Raw genomic sequence first — 15,380 nt, 5'->3', positions numbered from 1 at the left:
ATCCCTTTCACAGCATTGTTACAAAAACAAATGTTCTAAGCTGGAAATAAACACAAATACAAGTGGCAGTAGCTCGTAAACAGAAACAAACAAGAATACTTCTGAAAAGTGAGTAGAGCCTATAAATTCAAGGAAAAATATTAAAGTAACACATATTGATTTGTACAAATGAAAACTTGTCAATTTTTTTTCCCTCCTGAGGCTAAAGGACTGTGTAGCAAGGAATAAAAACATCAGGACTTACCAAGAGCTAAAATCCACTAGTTTCTTTTAGTATCCTTAAAACTAACAAGTGCCCACACTTGTAACTCAGCAGCATGAACTCAAGCAGGTCTCACCTCTGTCTGTATCAGCATCACTCCAACTTTCTCTACCGCTCACCCTCTCCTCCAGCACCCCTCCCACCTGTGTCCTCTATCTGTTATCCTCTGTCCTTCAAACCGTTTGGGTCACTTTTGTCTGGACTTCATCTGTTTTACTGGTGTATTATAAACATCACAAGGCACTATTATTACACAATGTTAGTCGTCCAATTTTATCACAATTCAAATAAAAGAACTACAGTATGCGATCAGTCACTGTCATATATTAGTATTCTCAAATGTGCAAATGTATTGATAAGTAAATATATGTTCCTCCAGGTCAATGTTTTGGAGCTTTAGGAGGATGCAGGAAGGCCACGGCACTCAGCCAAGTGCCCAGGCAAGGTTAAAATCTGGATCATGTTAATCACACCCAGCAAATCCAACCCGTCTTCTAACTGTGTGATGTCCCCCGCTGACTGATTCCCCATTGAGTTGTCTCTCGGTGGGACTCATCTGGTGATGTGAGCTTTGCTGAGGTGTAGTCTTACTGACAGGGGGTTGCAGGCCCATCGGGACTGTGCAGTCTGTCACCACTCCGACACATTTATCCCTCACTCAGGCCCACTTACAATGGAACCCTGTGCAGAGGCCCGGCAGCTGGCTCCCCGGAGTCAGACCACTGTCCACAGGCCCTGAAACCCAAGAGGGCTCAGCAGTGAAAGCACCCCCTCCTTCCTCCACTCGCTTGCGCTGCACGATACCATGGCCTGCACGGGGACAATAACATCCTCCTGTATTATTGATAGGGAGAGGAACAGCGATCACTCAGTGCGGCAGGGCTCGATTCGCCACAAGAATATTCAATGAGACACTGTATCTTGCCTATGAGCCCTCAGCGCACACACACACACACACACACTCTCTCCACTGGAAATGCAGGCACGGCAGAAATTAACTGCTGCACTAGCTGTTGAGATTGGAATACTTGGCTCGAGTCCAGTGTTTAAGCTCCTCTGTTTGATAACAGTATCAGTAGCAAACAATAGATGCCTCAGTTCAATGATGTTCACAATGTCTTCCAATACTTTGATCACTGTTGTTTTTCTTCTACAAAAGGCAATAGTGTTTTTTTGTATCTCTTTCTGGCCTTGACATGTTTTGACAACAGCTGATAAGACACGTCACACTGGAGTCAGGTGACACTTTCTGAGGAAGACACAAGACATCCGTTGAAACATGTCAAGGTAACAAAGAGGAAAAAGCTACTGTTGTCTTGCAAAGAAGAAAAAAATGACTATTAATAGATTCTTCTTCAGTCTTTAATATGTATATATATATATATAAAAAATAACAAAAACATTTTAACCTTTATAAATTGTATTGCGACCCAGACACTCAGATACAAAACGCTTGTCTTCAGTTTCTTTTGTTTCCCTGCACTTGTTGACTATGTCACATTCATCCTTTTCATTTGTTAATAGTTCCATTCAGATGGTGTTGCTCTCGCATTGCACACGCAAAAGCAGACTCCTCTACGACATGACTGCAGGCAGACTGTGTCATCTACTCAGAATGGGCAAATGTTATTGAATGAAGTTTAATATATTCCATTACACTCTACAGAAACCTTTCACAGGGACACGGCGCCAATGCCTTGTACAACATTCTCCACATCAAAAATTGGCTGCTTCCTGAATAATTCCCAGCTATTCAACCACATCATCCGAACACATGAGCTTCCAGTAAGATGCAAAAAGTCACACACCACTCTCCACCATAATAGTTTTCTATTATGCATGCTTCAGCCAATGACTAATGTTAGGGAGACACACACTCAAGTGGCCGACGGGGCCCTCGCTGTGAGCCAGAAAGCTAATTTCCAGGAGCACAGCATGGCTCGCATAGTTTTGCATAACACTCCCATGCTTGCTGCTTATAGCTTATGGGGCATGAAGCAGCGCAGACTATCATCATTTCTTGTCACATTCTAGCACCCAGAAGAAAAAAAAAATTAAAATGCAATAAAAAAAAAAAAAAAAACACTTAGAATTTCCTTTTTCTGCTTGATTGAAAAAATAAAGCTTTGACACAGAACAAGGACTATCAGCATTTCTTTGTGAGTTTATTGCAGTCCTTACATTAAAAAACCTGGTAATGTCACTATGTATAAAGCACGCATAGAAGTGCCAAACTGCATAGTTAAAAACGACCCTGACATTTTCAGGTTCAGGTTTGAAGGTACATTTTAAGTTTTCAAAAACACTCATATTTTTCATTACAGCGACACTGCAGATACAAGCCGAACCCCAAAGAAACTCCTGGTATTTTGGTTTCTGTTAAAAATCACTTGTATTCTAAAAAAAAAAAAAAAAAAAAGTGTTGTTGTTGTTTTGTACCCAAAGGTCATAATGTCATGTGTCCATACATGGAGTGCTCTATATGATAATTCTATGGCAGCTTCTATTGGCAGGCCAGCAACCCTGTTGATGACTGGTACATTCAGCTGCTTTGTGGATTCTGGGTTGGAAGATCCAGAAAGTGTGATGCTTCCTCAACACTGCTACCCTCAGATGGTCTTGCACAGAGCTCCTCTACAGGCACGCCGATAGCCCTTTGCTTCGCTTCAAAGGTCAGATGCAAATCTTTCAGGGCCTGCAGGGTGCACACCATATGGAAAATAACACAGAGAGAGAACATATTCAAATCAAAATTAGCATTTGGCCAAAGGATGTGCAGCTCTTTCATCAGGGGATCAATAAACTACCGACCTTGGAGATCAGTGCTTTTTTATACTGTAGGCTCTTGATGGTGTTATTACTGCCGTCCAGATTTTTCTGTGAGTAAAAACAACATTTTTTTTTCATAAGAATTCTGCCTTTGAGCAACTTATGCATCAGTAAAACAAAACTTTGAACGACGACACCAAGGAGCTGGAGAAGCAGGTGATGGGAGGGTACCTCGATTTCACCCGCGACACCAGCCAGAGCAGTTTGGTCCATGTTGGGAGCTGAGAGCACAGAGCACAGCTGCGCCTGCTTTCTCTCCAAACTGTCCGTTATGGACTTCATCCTCCTCTCCAGCAGCTCGATTTTCGTGTCCACTTTCTGCTGCACTATCTGAATGCTCTGAGCCTTGTACAGCTCTTCCCTCTCCTGCTGGATCTGCGTGACATGTGAAATGTTACGTGGGAAAACGTCCACATTGAGCAAACAAATGCACAAGGCTTCTTGCAAATAATTTGAAGATGTTTCCCTCTTTACCTTGCGGAAGTTTTCTTCCAACGTCTGGAATTCAGCCTTGGCATCATCCAGTTCCTTTTTCTTAACCCTTTCGATGTGATCCTACAAATAAGTGTCCCAAATTAAAGCACACCTAATCAAATGCAGAAAAATGATGCAAAATACTTCTCTTTCACATCAACAACAAGGGACACCAACATCAGAACCCTTTGGGATGCAGTTCCTCATTTTCTTCTCCTTTTCTCTTATCTGGTCCTTGACGCTTAAGAAAAGCTTAGCAAGACGTTTGTTGTCCTCTAAAATGGGGAGAAGCTCCTTTTCCTTCTCCTTCTGACTCATTCTCATGTCTTTAATTTGCCTCTGAAAATGAAATAAACCACAACTGGATCAGATCTATTGATATGAGACATTAGTCAAACAAATTATTTAACTTGTCAAGGAAAAATCTATGAACACACGCTCTGAGTTCTGTCTCTATTTGCATTAAATAAATTAAAAGTTAGCCAAGCGCTGACATGTTCTAACACTTCAATAAAAAAAATACACAATTTTCACAGATGAAAAAACGTTCAATATTCATTACTAGAAAAACCATCAGAAGTAGCAGACTGTTTATCTGGGACATCTTTGTTGTACCTTGAGGGACATGTTCATGTCCACGTCCTGCTGCATCTGGTTGACCAGGAGGTTGGCTTCATTGAAGGCTCTGTTGTGGTCTTCCACCAGGGCGTCGATGTGGCTGTTGCAATGATCTTCTCTCTCGCCAGTCTGATTTTTCCTAATGTTGTCCAGCTCCGTTCGTAGGAAATGCATCTTTTTCTTGTACTTCGCTTTGATTTCTGATTACAAACACCACAGAAATGATTTCTTCACTTTGGGCCAATTAACAGAACCAAAAACGTTTTTGTTTTTTTTCTCACCTAACAGCTGCCTCTCCCAGCTGTTCTTTGTTTCGGCCATTTCTTCTTCATGTTTCTGTTGAGACAAATTGCTTTTGCGTTTCAGTTACAAAAAGTTGGCTGAAAATTTGGAACATTTTAATCAGCATATTCCTAAAATTTGTTGTGAACTACAAACCAATTCCAGGTCCTTGACTAGGTGTTCAATATCCAGCTCCTGCGTGTCTACTAAGACATTTCTCATCTTCTTATGGATCGTCATCTCAATTTGTTCCTGTTCTTTCTGCAGGGCCTCGACAGACACTGAGTTGTTGGCCTTGAGCTCTGAGACAGCACTCTGGTGTTCACACAAGAGGTGCTTCATCTTCTGCTTATACACCTAAAACGGATAGAGAAATGAAACGTGAAATGTTGTGATTCAGCCACCGCGTATCTGCAGTAATAGCCTTGTTGTGTTTTGATGTGGTCATTCATTAAATTTTTAAATCTTACCTTCAGCTCGAGTCGGTGTCGCTCCTCATCCTCTTCTATGTCCTTATCCAATTTCCTCAGCTCGGCCTTGGCCACCTCCAGCTCTCGCTCAGTGATCTTCCAGTAGCTGGTGATCTCGTCCCTCTCCAGCTGAAAATAGTTTCTCTCATCTCTCTCCCTATTCAGCTCCTCTCTCAGTTGTGCGATGTGGTCCTCCAGCTGAAAAAGCACACCCCTATATATGAATTGGAGTATACACTGAGGCACACAATAGTGCCATTGTCTCACAGTTGTGGGTTTGAGCTTTGTGCACGTCGTCTCTTTTCCTGAACATCCGCAGACTGAAAAACGTGACCGCGTTAGGTGAGGCGGAGACATGTTAGTCATTTACAAGTGAGCGTCAGTCTCTGTGTTGGTCATCCCTGCCTACACGCTATGACAGCTGCCACCCAGAGGGCAGGAGGAGTAGAAGTATAAGCACAAATGACCATCCATCCATTTTCAATAGCCACTTATTGCTTAACTCAGGGTCACGGTGGTCTGATGGAGTCTATCCCAGCTGTCACAGGGTGAAGTCAGGGTGACACCCTAGACAAGTCGCCAGTTCATCACAGGGCCGTATTGATAGACAAACAACAACTCACATTCTCACACACACACACACACACACACACACACACACACACACACACACACACACACACACACACACACACACACACACACACACACACACACACACACACACACACCTGCGGACAATTTAAAATTCCCAAATCACCGCACACGCATGTTTTTGGACAGTGGGAGGAAGCCGGAGAACCCACACAGAAACAGGGAGAACATACAAACTCCACACAGAAAGGTCACAGGCCCGGAATCAAACCCGCAACCTTCTTGCTGTGAGGCGGCTAACTGCTAACCCCTGCACCACCCCAGAGTCTCAGAGGGCTGGTCATATTAGCATTGCACCGTCACACTTCCGCCTCTGTACCTGATCCTTGGTCGACTCATCAATGGTGAGTCCATTCACCAGTGTGGGCGACCTCGCCTTTGCCCCCTTCTTGCCTTTGCCCTTCTTCTTGGGAGGCTGGGCAAAGTCAAAATGCATGGATACGCATTACAACCTTCTACTGATGACCACTCAATTCATATTGTGTGCATTGATAAACGTATTAAGACTTACCATTGTGTATGTTGAACAGTAGAGTCAGACAGAAATGCTGTGCTTCGCCGCTTCCCGGGGTCGAACCAGGTTCACACAGTTAGGAAGGAGTTGAGCTACGACAATCCGAGGCTCGAGGCGTCAAACACGGCTCGCCATGGCAACAAGACCACACGGTTTGTTTCGGGCCTTCCAGCAGGGGGCGCTGTGCACCAACACATGGACCGAGTGCAGACAATTGGAGAGCGCTGGATCAGCAACGAGCCGCTAAAAAGGCCAAAATTACCGCTCCTTAGAGGAACGTAGCAGTAACTGTTATTTGTTCCACGCTGCTCAGTTATTGAGTGTATTGAAGTGTAACCCCGGGACAGCTTTACTTTGAAAAAAATAAAATAAAACTGAACGATTCAGTTTTTTCACTTTCATTTTAGAATTGCAAAAATGTTAGCTTTAATCTCAGAACAGGAATTTACGAGTAGTTTACTGAAAAAGAAAAACTATCAAGACTCACAACTTTCTGGTAGTGCCACTACTCAGATTTTAAACCCATACGTGTCGCATTTCATTTCATTTCACCAGTGGTATCACAATTTAACTGCATTATAAAAGCCATTAAAAAACAAAAATAAAAAAAAACTAAAAAAAAACAACAACTTCTGCACATACAAAAACGGTGCAAAATCATCTCTTTATTAAGTGTTATGAATGGGTTAAAAACTGTGTACATTATCCAAGTAAAAATAAATACTTTAAAGAGAACATTACAGATTGCACCACAGTCAAACTTCAATACACTAATGAAGCCATCATGCCTGTTCAAATTGCTCATGTATTCCTGTTCAGTCGGAGGACAGACGGTAGATCGGGGTTAAAACTGAGTAGAACAGGGAAAGAAATAATTCCCATCACAAGTAGCAGCAATTCACAAAGGTCGCTGCCATGTTCCAAAGACATCAGAAAACAGGCATACCTTCGGAGCTCAGCAGCTCTTTGAGAAGATCTCTTTGGAGCAGCTCTAGAAAATGAAATAAATAACAACACTGTTAGGTACCAGTGTTAGAAGACCATCCACAACATAAAAACAAACTAAGCTGAAACAAGTCGAACTTGTCATGCTCACATTGGCATGTAGAGTTGCCAGTTGGTATGTACTGTATTTAGACTGTGTGAGGCAGCTGGAATATCCAGAGAGAACCCACAGACACAGGGAGAACATGCAAAATCCACACAGAATCATCATACCGGAATGGAACCCACAACCTTCTTGCCCTTGAGCACCAGTGCCAACCACTACACCACAGTGCTTCTCTACAGAAGACAATTTCATAAACATGAATGATTGACAGATGAGCTGAGACATGAACACTACCTCTGGTTGGCTGTGCTATTTGATGCAGTTTCGCGGCTATATTTTGCACTGCAAAGAAAAAACAAACAAATGAGGCGGCAAACTCCCTCCTCCACTTTTAGCTGCTGATGATGGAACTGTGCAAACTAAAAAACGCTCACATTCGGCTGCATCTGTTCTGTTGGGCTGAGCTGCAGCACGTGACAAGGATCTCATCTCCTCAATGACCTTGCGCGCCAACATGTTGCTCCGTTTAGCACTGCCAGAAGCCTGAGAAGAATGGCCACTTCCCTCTCCTGGCATTTCTAATTCAGCGCTCTGTCCAAAGTTTTCAGGCGGAGGAAAGGGCAGCACGACAGTAGTGGAGGTGACAGGGCATTTGTTCATGAGAACAGCATCCATTGGCCCATTGATGCTCTTCAGATAGGCCTGGTAATCTGTAGAGTCGCTTTGCTCCTTAAAGAATCAGAGGTAAAATCATCCCGACAAGTTCCCCAGATGAAGAATTCAATAGTTGGGTCGGGTCAGGTGGTTCCTCACTTACAGTTGTAGATCTAAGAATGGGAATATGTAGCCGCGTGTGAGATGAGTATCTTACTGCCACGAGCATGCTATCTGGAGAGACAAGAACTGAATTTGAACAAGGGTAATAGTTTTGAACTATACAAGATTTAATTTTTTAAAAGATCCAAATTTTACTTGTCCACTTGTAAAATAAAGAAAAAGACTCATGGACTTAAGCACCAAGAGAGTAAATGTCACTGTCAAAATATTAATGACATTGTTATATCATGATGAATTATTTACACATCCATCAATAAAACGGCATTTCAAAATGTCTAATGCCAAACATTCATAGTTCCACACAAAGTGGTGTGGTGAGCACCAGTTGATGATCATTAAACTATAACACACATTTCCACTCAGTTTGACTGAACTGACTGAACACAATAAAACTAAAGCGAATGGACAAAAATAAAAAGTAGTGGCTATACGTTACCAGGAAAGCAGTTGAGAAGATCATCAACATTCAGATACAGCTGAGTCAGTAGAAGTTAGGGTGCAAAATATCAGTGTGTCAAAAATTAGGACAGAATAGCATATAAAAAGATAAATCCAGAGTCCAGTGTGCTAAATTATTAAGTTCACTCTCCATCCAACAGGTCATCAACGCACCACACCCCTGCTCACACTACGCATTGTGTACTTTTGCAAAAGTACAGTCAGGTTTTTAAATAAAATGTGACTGAAAGAACTGAAAGCAAAAAGGCAACAAAAAATACAAAATTACATGTTTTTAAAAAGGATATTGATTGCAATCCTCCTTTGTGCTTTTGATGCTCTGCTCAACCCAGAATGTATGCTGGTCCAACATACTTTCTAACTGCTCCAGGTCCTTCAGTTCAGAATGGAACTTTATTATTTTGCTGTACAATGCCTGATCATGTGGACCTGGGAAGTAACCCCTTTTTGGAAAGTATTCAAGCATTAAATTGTTGAGCTATGGTTAACACGACTTTCATTATTTTAATATATGTTTGTTAATATTTTATACTCACTTCCACTTTACAACAGATTGGGAAAGTTTGGAAATTACTCCAATGCCCTCCAGCACATTTGTGATGTCATAAAACCGTCTCTTTGGCCCTGGCCAAATCTCGAGAACCTGAAAGACATCATGACTTAACCACTGCTGACAATGAGGCAGTGCAGACAAACATAGTTTGTTATGCAACAAAGAATACAATTCAGCAATAAAAAAATTAAAAAAAACTCAAAACACACACACACACACACACACACACACACACACACACACACACACACACACACACACACACACACAATAACAATTTTAAAAAATTATAATTTCTTGATCCAAAATAAGAGCAAAGAAAGTTCAATCACAAAAAGAAAATGACGTTTAATTAATTTAAACTTAAAATGTTTTGCATTGTGTTGAATAATCGGATATCGTATCTATGACCCACTTTAATGGCATGCGATGATGTCTGTGTTTTGTTTTGTTTTTTCCAAGCATTTTTATTATGCCGACACATCACTTACTCGATTCAAGTCCAGTAATCCGTCTTGCGAGTCTCGTAGAGCACCAATAAACCTCGTGGTCAGCTGGAAAAGGCTGCGATCTCTCCGTGGGGGTTTGGAGAAGTTGTTTTGCGTGTGGCAGACTTCGTCTGAACTCTCGGGACTACTGTCGCAATCCATTCTATCGGGAAACGTACGGGGAAACGAAGAAACAATACGTCGGAGAGAGACTTTTGTTGCCAAGCAAAATCATACATTCTGTTTTCTCCTCCAAACTTGCAGTTTTATTTTGAATCGCAAGGGCCGGAAACCATGTAGACCACGCTACCTTTACATGCAAAGATGAAACTTTAACGTACGTAAAAAAAACAAAAAAAAAACAAAAAACAACGTCTTTAGCAGAAGAACCGGTCTACTGTTTGCGACTAAAGAAAACCCTACAGAAAACACCATTATCAGGTGTTTATCCAAAAAAACTTCACTGTTTCCGTTTGTTCTGACTCCTGACGATACAAACTGGACGGACGAGCTACCCTTGGTTACTGGGTCTTTTTATCCAACCACTTTACATACCATCGGTAACAGTCTTCTCTCTTTTGTACGTCACACTAAAGCGTACATAATAATAACAACAACTACTATTTTAACAGTTACTGGCAGAAATGTAAATGCTAGCTAACACGCCAAAATCTGTAACAAGATGCAGGTGTCGGCTGCTGGAACAATAGCCTTGATTCAACATCAACATCATGCTCGTTAAAGTCAAACCCCGCCGTGAGAGCGTCTCACCTTTCACTGTTTGAAAGTTCAACGTGTTAATCTCCCTCCTCACTACCCGGGGATCATGTTTGCCTTCAAAATAAATGTTCACACGTTCGCGCTTTTCCTGTCCTTATAAGGTTCCGGCGGTCACGTGAGCGAGTCATATGACTCCTTTGTGGCCCATTTTCAAGACGCTGTCGTGGACGTCAAAGGAACTTCTTGCTCCGTCCTGCCTTCACAATCTCGTCAAACGGAGGAGAATTCTGGTGTCACGATGTTCGCCGCCAGTTTGCTGGTGTGTCTGCTGGCCATGTTTCAGCCCGTCTGCCGGGCTTACTACGCTCCGGACGAAGTTTCGGTGCTGCCAGGCATGTCGTTCAAACCCAACTTTCGCCAGTGGTCGGGGTACCTCCAGGCACGACACGGGAAGTTTCTCCACTATTGGTAATTGTGTTTTGTTGCCTCCATGCACAAGCCAACTATTTTTTTTTTTTTTTTTTTTTTTGCGTGGCGTAAACTGTTCAGGAAGTTGGTTTCCTCGCCACACAATGTACACGACTAGTGGCACATGTGAATTGTGCAGCAACGAAAGATTACGTTATCTCCTGCAGGTTTGTGACGTCACAAAGAGAGCCACACACAGATCCCCTGGTGCTCTGGTTGAACGGAGGCCCAGGTTGCAGCTCGCTCGATGGCTTCCTGTCGGAGAACGGACCGTTTCACGTAAAGGCTGAGATCAGGTGTACAGCTCACGCATAGCTCACGTGTAAACCTGGATGTGAACTGAGTTTCTCCCTCCAGGTGCACAATGATGGGGCCACGCTGTACGAGAACCCATTCAGTTGGAACAAGGTTGCCAATGTGCTGTACCTGGAGTCACCTGCAGGTGTGGGCTACTCCTACTCTGATGACAAAAACTATAGGACTGATGATGATCAGGTAAGTCCAGTGATTAGGTTTTGTTTTTTTTTTTTCCCCCAATTCAATTTCTTGGTGAAGAAAATCGGTGTGACAAGGCAGGCATATGCTGCCCCTTTTTTCAGGTAGCTGAAGACAATTACAGAGCTCTCCTAAGTTTCTTTGCCAAGTTCCCAGCCTTCACTCATAATGAGTTTTTCATCTTCGGAGAGAGCTACGGCGGGATTTACGTGCCAACCTTGAGCCTTCGTGTGGCCACTGGACCTGCCACATTTAACTTTAAGGTCAGATTTCCTTCTTGGTTGAGGCTGTTTTCCGATCAGCAGCACCAGTTCTTGGTTTTATTTACAGCATGGACGCAAAAGAGCCATATCATATTCATTTTGAGATCTTTGCGTTTCATCTTGGACTTTACGAGAGCAGCATCTCATTGAAACAGAAACGCTTCATCAACAACGTCACGAACGCTCATTCCCAGAACTGTACATTTTCATACCTTCTTCTGAAAAGTGGACAATAGGAGTAAAGGATGAACTTTTTCTCATTTCTTACCTTACACATTAAGGTTGTGGGTGGGTTGGTTCCTACTAGTGTGTTTCTCTTGGCTCATGAGCAACATCTGCTGGTCTGTTTTGGTAATATCACTAGTTTGTAGAATGTGTCTTTTTATTTGTTTTTTAACGAAATTTTTGAGCGTCTAAACAGAACGGACATTGTCAGGAATCCTTTAAAATTACATATATATATATATTTTTTTTTATTTTTTATTTTTTTATTTTTTATTGCTTATTGTTGTTGCAATTTTGCAGGGCTTTGGAGTGGGAAATGGCCTTAGCAGCTTTCAGTTCAATGACCAGTCGTTGATCTACTTTAGTTACTACCATGGCCTCTTTGGAGAAGAGTAAGTAGTATTTTGTAGTACTCTGTGCTTCAATATGTGTTTTGTTTTGTTGATTATTTTTTTTAATACAGTCTTTTCAATGCAGCTGCTCACACTGTGTGGGTACCAATTAAACAATGTGACCACATACGACTAGATGCTTGTGTATTTAAATTCAGCACAAATACACACAACAGTACATGCATATGTTCCATTCAATTTTGTCACAGTTTTGCATTAGTTTTTTTTTTGTTTAGTTTAGTTTTTTACCCGTTGATGACCTCAAACCCAGAAATGAATCTCATAGGTAGAGACTGAGTTTATTATTTATTATTATATTTTTCTCCCCTTACAGATTGTGGTATGATCTGAACATAAACTGCTGTGACAAGGGGATCTGTAACTTCTACAATTCGACGTTGGAGTCCTGCAGAACATTTGTATGTGTGCAATTTCATATAAAGATTATGCATTTTAAAATGCAGTGTTTTTCTACGCCCTACGTCAGTTAATGAGAGCATTCCTTTGTTTTTTCTGCTTTTGCTTTTAGGTGCACATGGCCTTTGCTATAGTGTATGCGAGTGGGCTAAATGAGTACTCCCTGTACTTGGATTGTGAGGGTGGCAGAAGATTCCACAGAGCCTATGATCTGGCTATGAATCACCTCTTTAAAAACCACAGAAAGAACTTCCCACCTCTCCAGGTGGCTCCTCCCTATCCGTGACCGTGTGCTCTTTGTCTTTCTAAGATGTCTTATTAATGCCCTGCCGCGTTTTTGAATCCAGTTTTCAGGTGGGAAGCTTCACTCTGTCCCCCCGTGTATCAACAGCTCGGCTCAAACCAACTGGCTGAACAGAGGTGACGTGAGGAAAGCTTTACACATACCAGATACGCTGCCACCGTGGGACATCTGCAGGTATGCACGTAAGGAGTGTTGTGAGAGCGCTGACGTGACAACACGCACTGCTTATGATCCCCTTTGCCTTCTCTGCAGTGACATCGTTGGCCATCGGTACACAATGCTCTATGAGACGATGAAGGAGGTTTACCTGAAGCTGCTGTCTCTGGGTCTGAGGGCGCTGGTCTATAATGGAGACACGGACATGGCGTGCAATTTCCTGGGGGACCAGTGGTTTGTGGAAGACCTCGGCCTGCAGGTAATTTAAAAAAAAACAAACAAAAAACTTAAACGTTTGCTTTTGAAAAGAAACAACGTTTTTGGTTGTATTTTGCTGTTTGTTTTTCTTTCCTAAAAAACAAAAACCAAACCCCAGTTTTAAATGTTATTCCCAGAGGACCTCAAATTACCTGTCCTGGATTCTGGATAAGCAGGTTGCTGGTTTCTACCAGCAGTTTGGAAACCTCACTTTCCTGACAGTGAAGGTAACTACAAGTGTTTATTTCATTGTCAGCCATTGGAATAATGCATTCTGCTTTAATTTGTACACGTGGTTGCATGATCGTGAACTGAATGCTGCTGTCCTGTTGCAGGGTGCAGGGCACATGGTTCCTCAGTGGGCTCCAGATCCAGCTTTACACATGTTCCAGTCTTTTTTGAACAACACGTCCTACTGATGTTGCTGATTTGCACTCGCAACTTGTAAGAGGGTTTTCTCAGGGAAATTGATTTTTGCTGGAATATGTCGAGCCATTACCTTTTTGGTTTTGAATGCTGCGTAAATAATTTGCACATTGTTTTTCTGTTCATTTGTTTTCTATCCATTTACACACCAATCATTTTCATAGCCACGTATATCTCTCTAGCATTGAAGGGAAAGAAATCTAAAATGTGTTTTAGATACCTAAATTTGTTTGTAAAAAGGGAAATGTGAACCAAATTTCCCTGGAGTATTTTGTTGTAGAGCACCTCATTGTCTGGTAGGTTAACTAGGGGTACCAGGAGTTCGAGAGGCAATGGTAACAGCAAATTAAGCTAGTTTGCGTTGGAATTGAATTTCTTTTTAACTCGCCTCTGGGGGGGAAATGAAATAAACAAGGCTTTTTAGTGGTATAAGGTTTATTGCCAGGAAGCAATTACAGCATATTAACAATTAACCAAACACAAATTTCCTTAAAGCTTAAAGTCTCAGCACTTCGGCCTGACAGATTCCTGTGTATTGCAGTGAATTAAAAAAAAAAAAAAAATCACCTGAACGAGTATTGTAGCTGATAGGTTGGACTTGATCAAAGCTATTATGGCGCACAGATGTAGACAGTTATCTCTAAAGATCTAAATATTGTGTTCACTCTTGAATTAAATACACATTCATATTTGCACATTCACACGTCTCTTTATTGGAAAACAACCTCAAATGTATAGATTGTCAGATTTATTCACATGCCTTGGTTTTAGATTCAATGTTTTACAGGTAGTCTTGTTGTCGTCTCCTGTAACTCTACACAAAAAGTAGCTAAAATGTCACATTTTCAGAAAACCTAATACATGATTTTGTTTTTTATAGCCTTGGAGAAAATCAAGAGACATCTTGCAAATTCATAAGAAGCAAAATGTCACCCAGACAAATCAACATATTGGTATACATACAATCCCAACAATGAAAAAGTGTCAGTTACTGCTTTGACTTCAGCGTCATTCCCTTCCTGTACCTTTAAGAGTAGGCAACCTGAATTTAATCAACAGTTAAAATGCCACACTGGCTTTTCTCCTGAAAAAAAATCCCTTTAACTTCTTTCCTTTGAGGACTAGTTCAAGTTTTTCACCATGTCATTTTAGGCTGTAAGTGGACTTAATGTAACCATGATAGAGAATGAGTACAGATTAAAGAAGGACTCAGTCTTGATTATTGGGCATTGATGTTTTTACACATCACAATCATCTTCTATTCAGACCACTGACATCACTGATGAAAGTTTGACTTGTTTGTGATTTTTGCCTGATCCCAGTCAGAGAAGCTGCTCCAAGGGGCACAACAAGCATCGTCTGACTGTTCTTTTGTATCTTCAGTATGGACTGTTTGTTTGAGCAGAAACAATTTAACCTCATCGTGACCAATAATAAAATGACAGTTCTACAAAAAAATAGAATATCTGAAAATCAATCTACGAAATTAAACAAAATGACAAAGGGATAGAGTGAGGTTTCTTCAGCCCAGGCTGAAACTTATTTAATCAATTAATCAATCAATTAATTAATTAGAGTGCAAATTTCCAACAATATCAGCACAAATCTGGACCTGAGAAGCATAGCCTACCCACATCCAACAAACATTTACTTTGGCCTGCATGATAAAAATGCTATAATGATCCGATTGTATATTGACTTTATGGTAGGACATTTTTGTGCCCGTTAGCTCCTGTAAACAAAACCGGAATGTATTGATTGCTCA

General features: G+C 41.5%; 3 protein-coding genes across 3 annotated transcripts; 1 reads left to right on the top strand and 2 right to left on the bottom strand.

Moving 5' to 3' along the window:
* Positions 1-2,403: 2,403 nt before the first annotated feature.
* drc4 (dynein regulatory complex subunit 4) lies at positions 2,404-6,463 on the bottom strand. Its single transcript, XM_076023035.1, has 11 exons — positions 6,101-6,463; positions 5,909-6,004; positions 4,936-5,133; positions 4,622-4,822; positions 4,465-4,519; positions 4,181-4,383; positions 3,743-3,904; positions 3,566-3,646; positions 3,263-3,466; positions 3,074-3,139; positions 2,404-2,957 (listed from the first exon to the last, which is right to left on the bottom strand). The coding sequence occupies exons 1-11, from the start codon at positions 6,101-6,103 to the stop codon at positions 2,805-2,807; spliced, it is 1,422 nt and encodes a 473-aa protein (XP_075879150.1). The 5' UTR covers positions 6,104-6,463; the 3' UTR covers positions 2,404-2,804.
* Positions 6,464-6,748: 285 nt separating this feature from the next.
* On the bottom strand, positions 6,749-10,398 carry LOC142887601 (transcription factor E2F4-like). Its single transcript, XM_076025374.1, has 10 exons — positions 10,263-10,398; positions 9,495-9,654; positions 8,987-9,093; positions 8,728-8,893; positions 8,428-8,467; positions 7,972-8,042; positions 7,589-7,883; positions 7,449-7,496; positions 7,050-7,094; positions 6,749-6,953 (listed from the first exon to the last, which is right to left on the bottom strand). The coding sequence occupies exons 2-10, from the start codon at positions 9,651-9,653 to the stop codon at positions 6,919-6,921; spliced, it is 966 nt and encodes a 321-aa protein (XP_075881489.1). The 5' UTR covers position 9,654; positions 10,263-10,398; the 3' UTR covers positions 6,749-6,918.
* Position 10,399: 1 nt separating this feature from the next.
* On the top strand, positions 10,400-14,312 carry LOC142886113 (lysosomal protective protein). The gene is made up of 11 exons (XM_076023048.1): positions 10,400-10,679; positions 10,847-10,958; positions 11,037-11,174; positions 11,279-11,437; positions 11,963-12,054; positions 12,389-12,473; positions 12,584-12,736; positions 12,819-12,949; positions 13,028-13,190; positions 13,327-13,416; positions 13,525-14,312. The coding sequence occupies exons 1-11, from the start codon at positions 10,510-10,512 to the stop codon at positions 13,606-13,608; spliced, it is 1,377 nt and encodes a 458-aa protein (XP_075879163.1). The 5' UTR covers positions 10,400-10,509; the 3' UTR covers positions 13,609-14,312.
* Positions 14,313-15,380: the final 1,068 nt, after the last annotated feature.

This window comes from Nelusetta ayraudi, unplaced genomic scaffold, assembly GCF_046127955.1.
Source record: "Nelusetta ayraudi isolate G7.1 ecotype Tasmania unplaced genomic scaffold, CSIRO-AGI_Nayr_v1 ptg000002l, whole genome shotgun sequence".
NCBI lineage: Eukaryota > Metazoa > Chordata > Actinopteri > Tetraodontiformes > Monacanthidae > Nelusetta > Nelusetta ayraudi.
The sequence above is the reverse complement of the archived record's forward strand: the minus strand, read 5'-3'. Positions and strand labels throughout refer to the sequence as shown.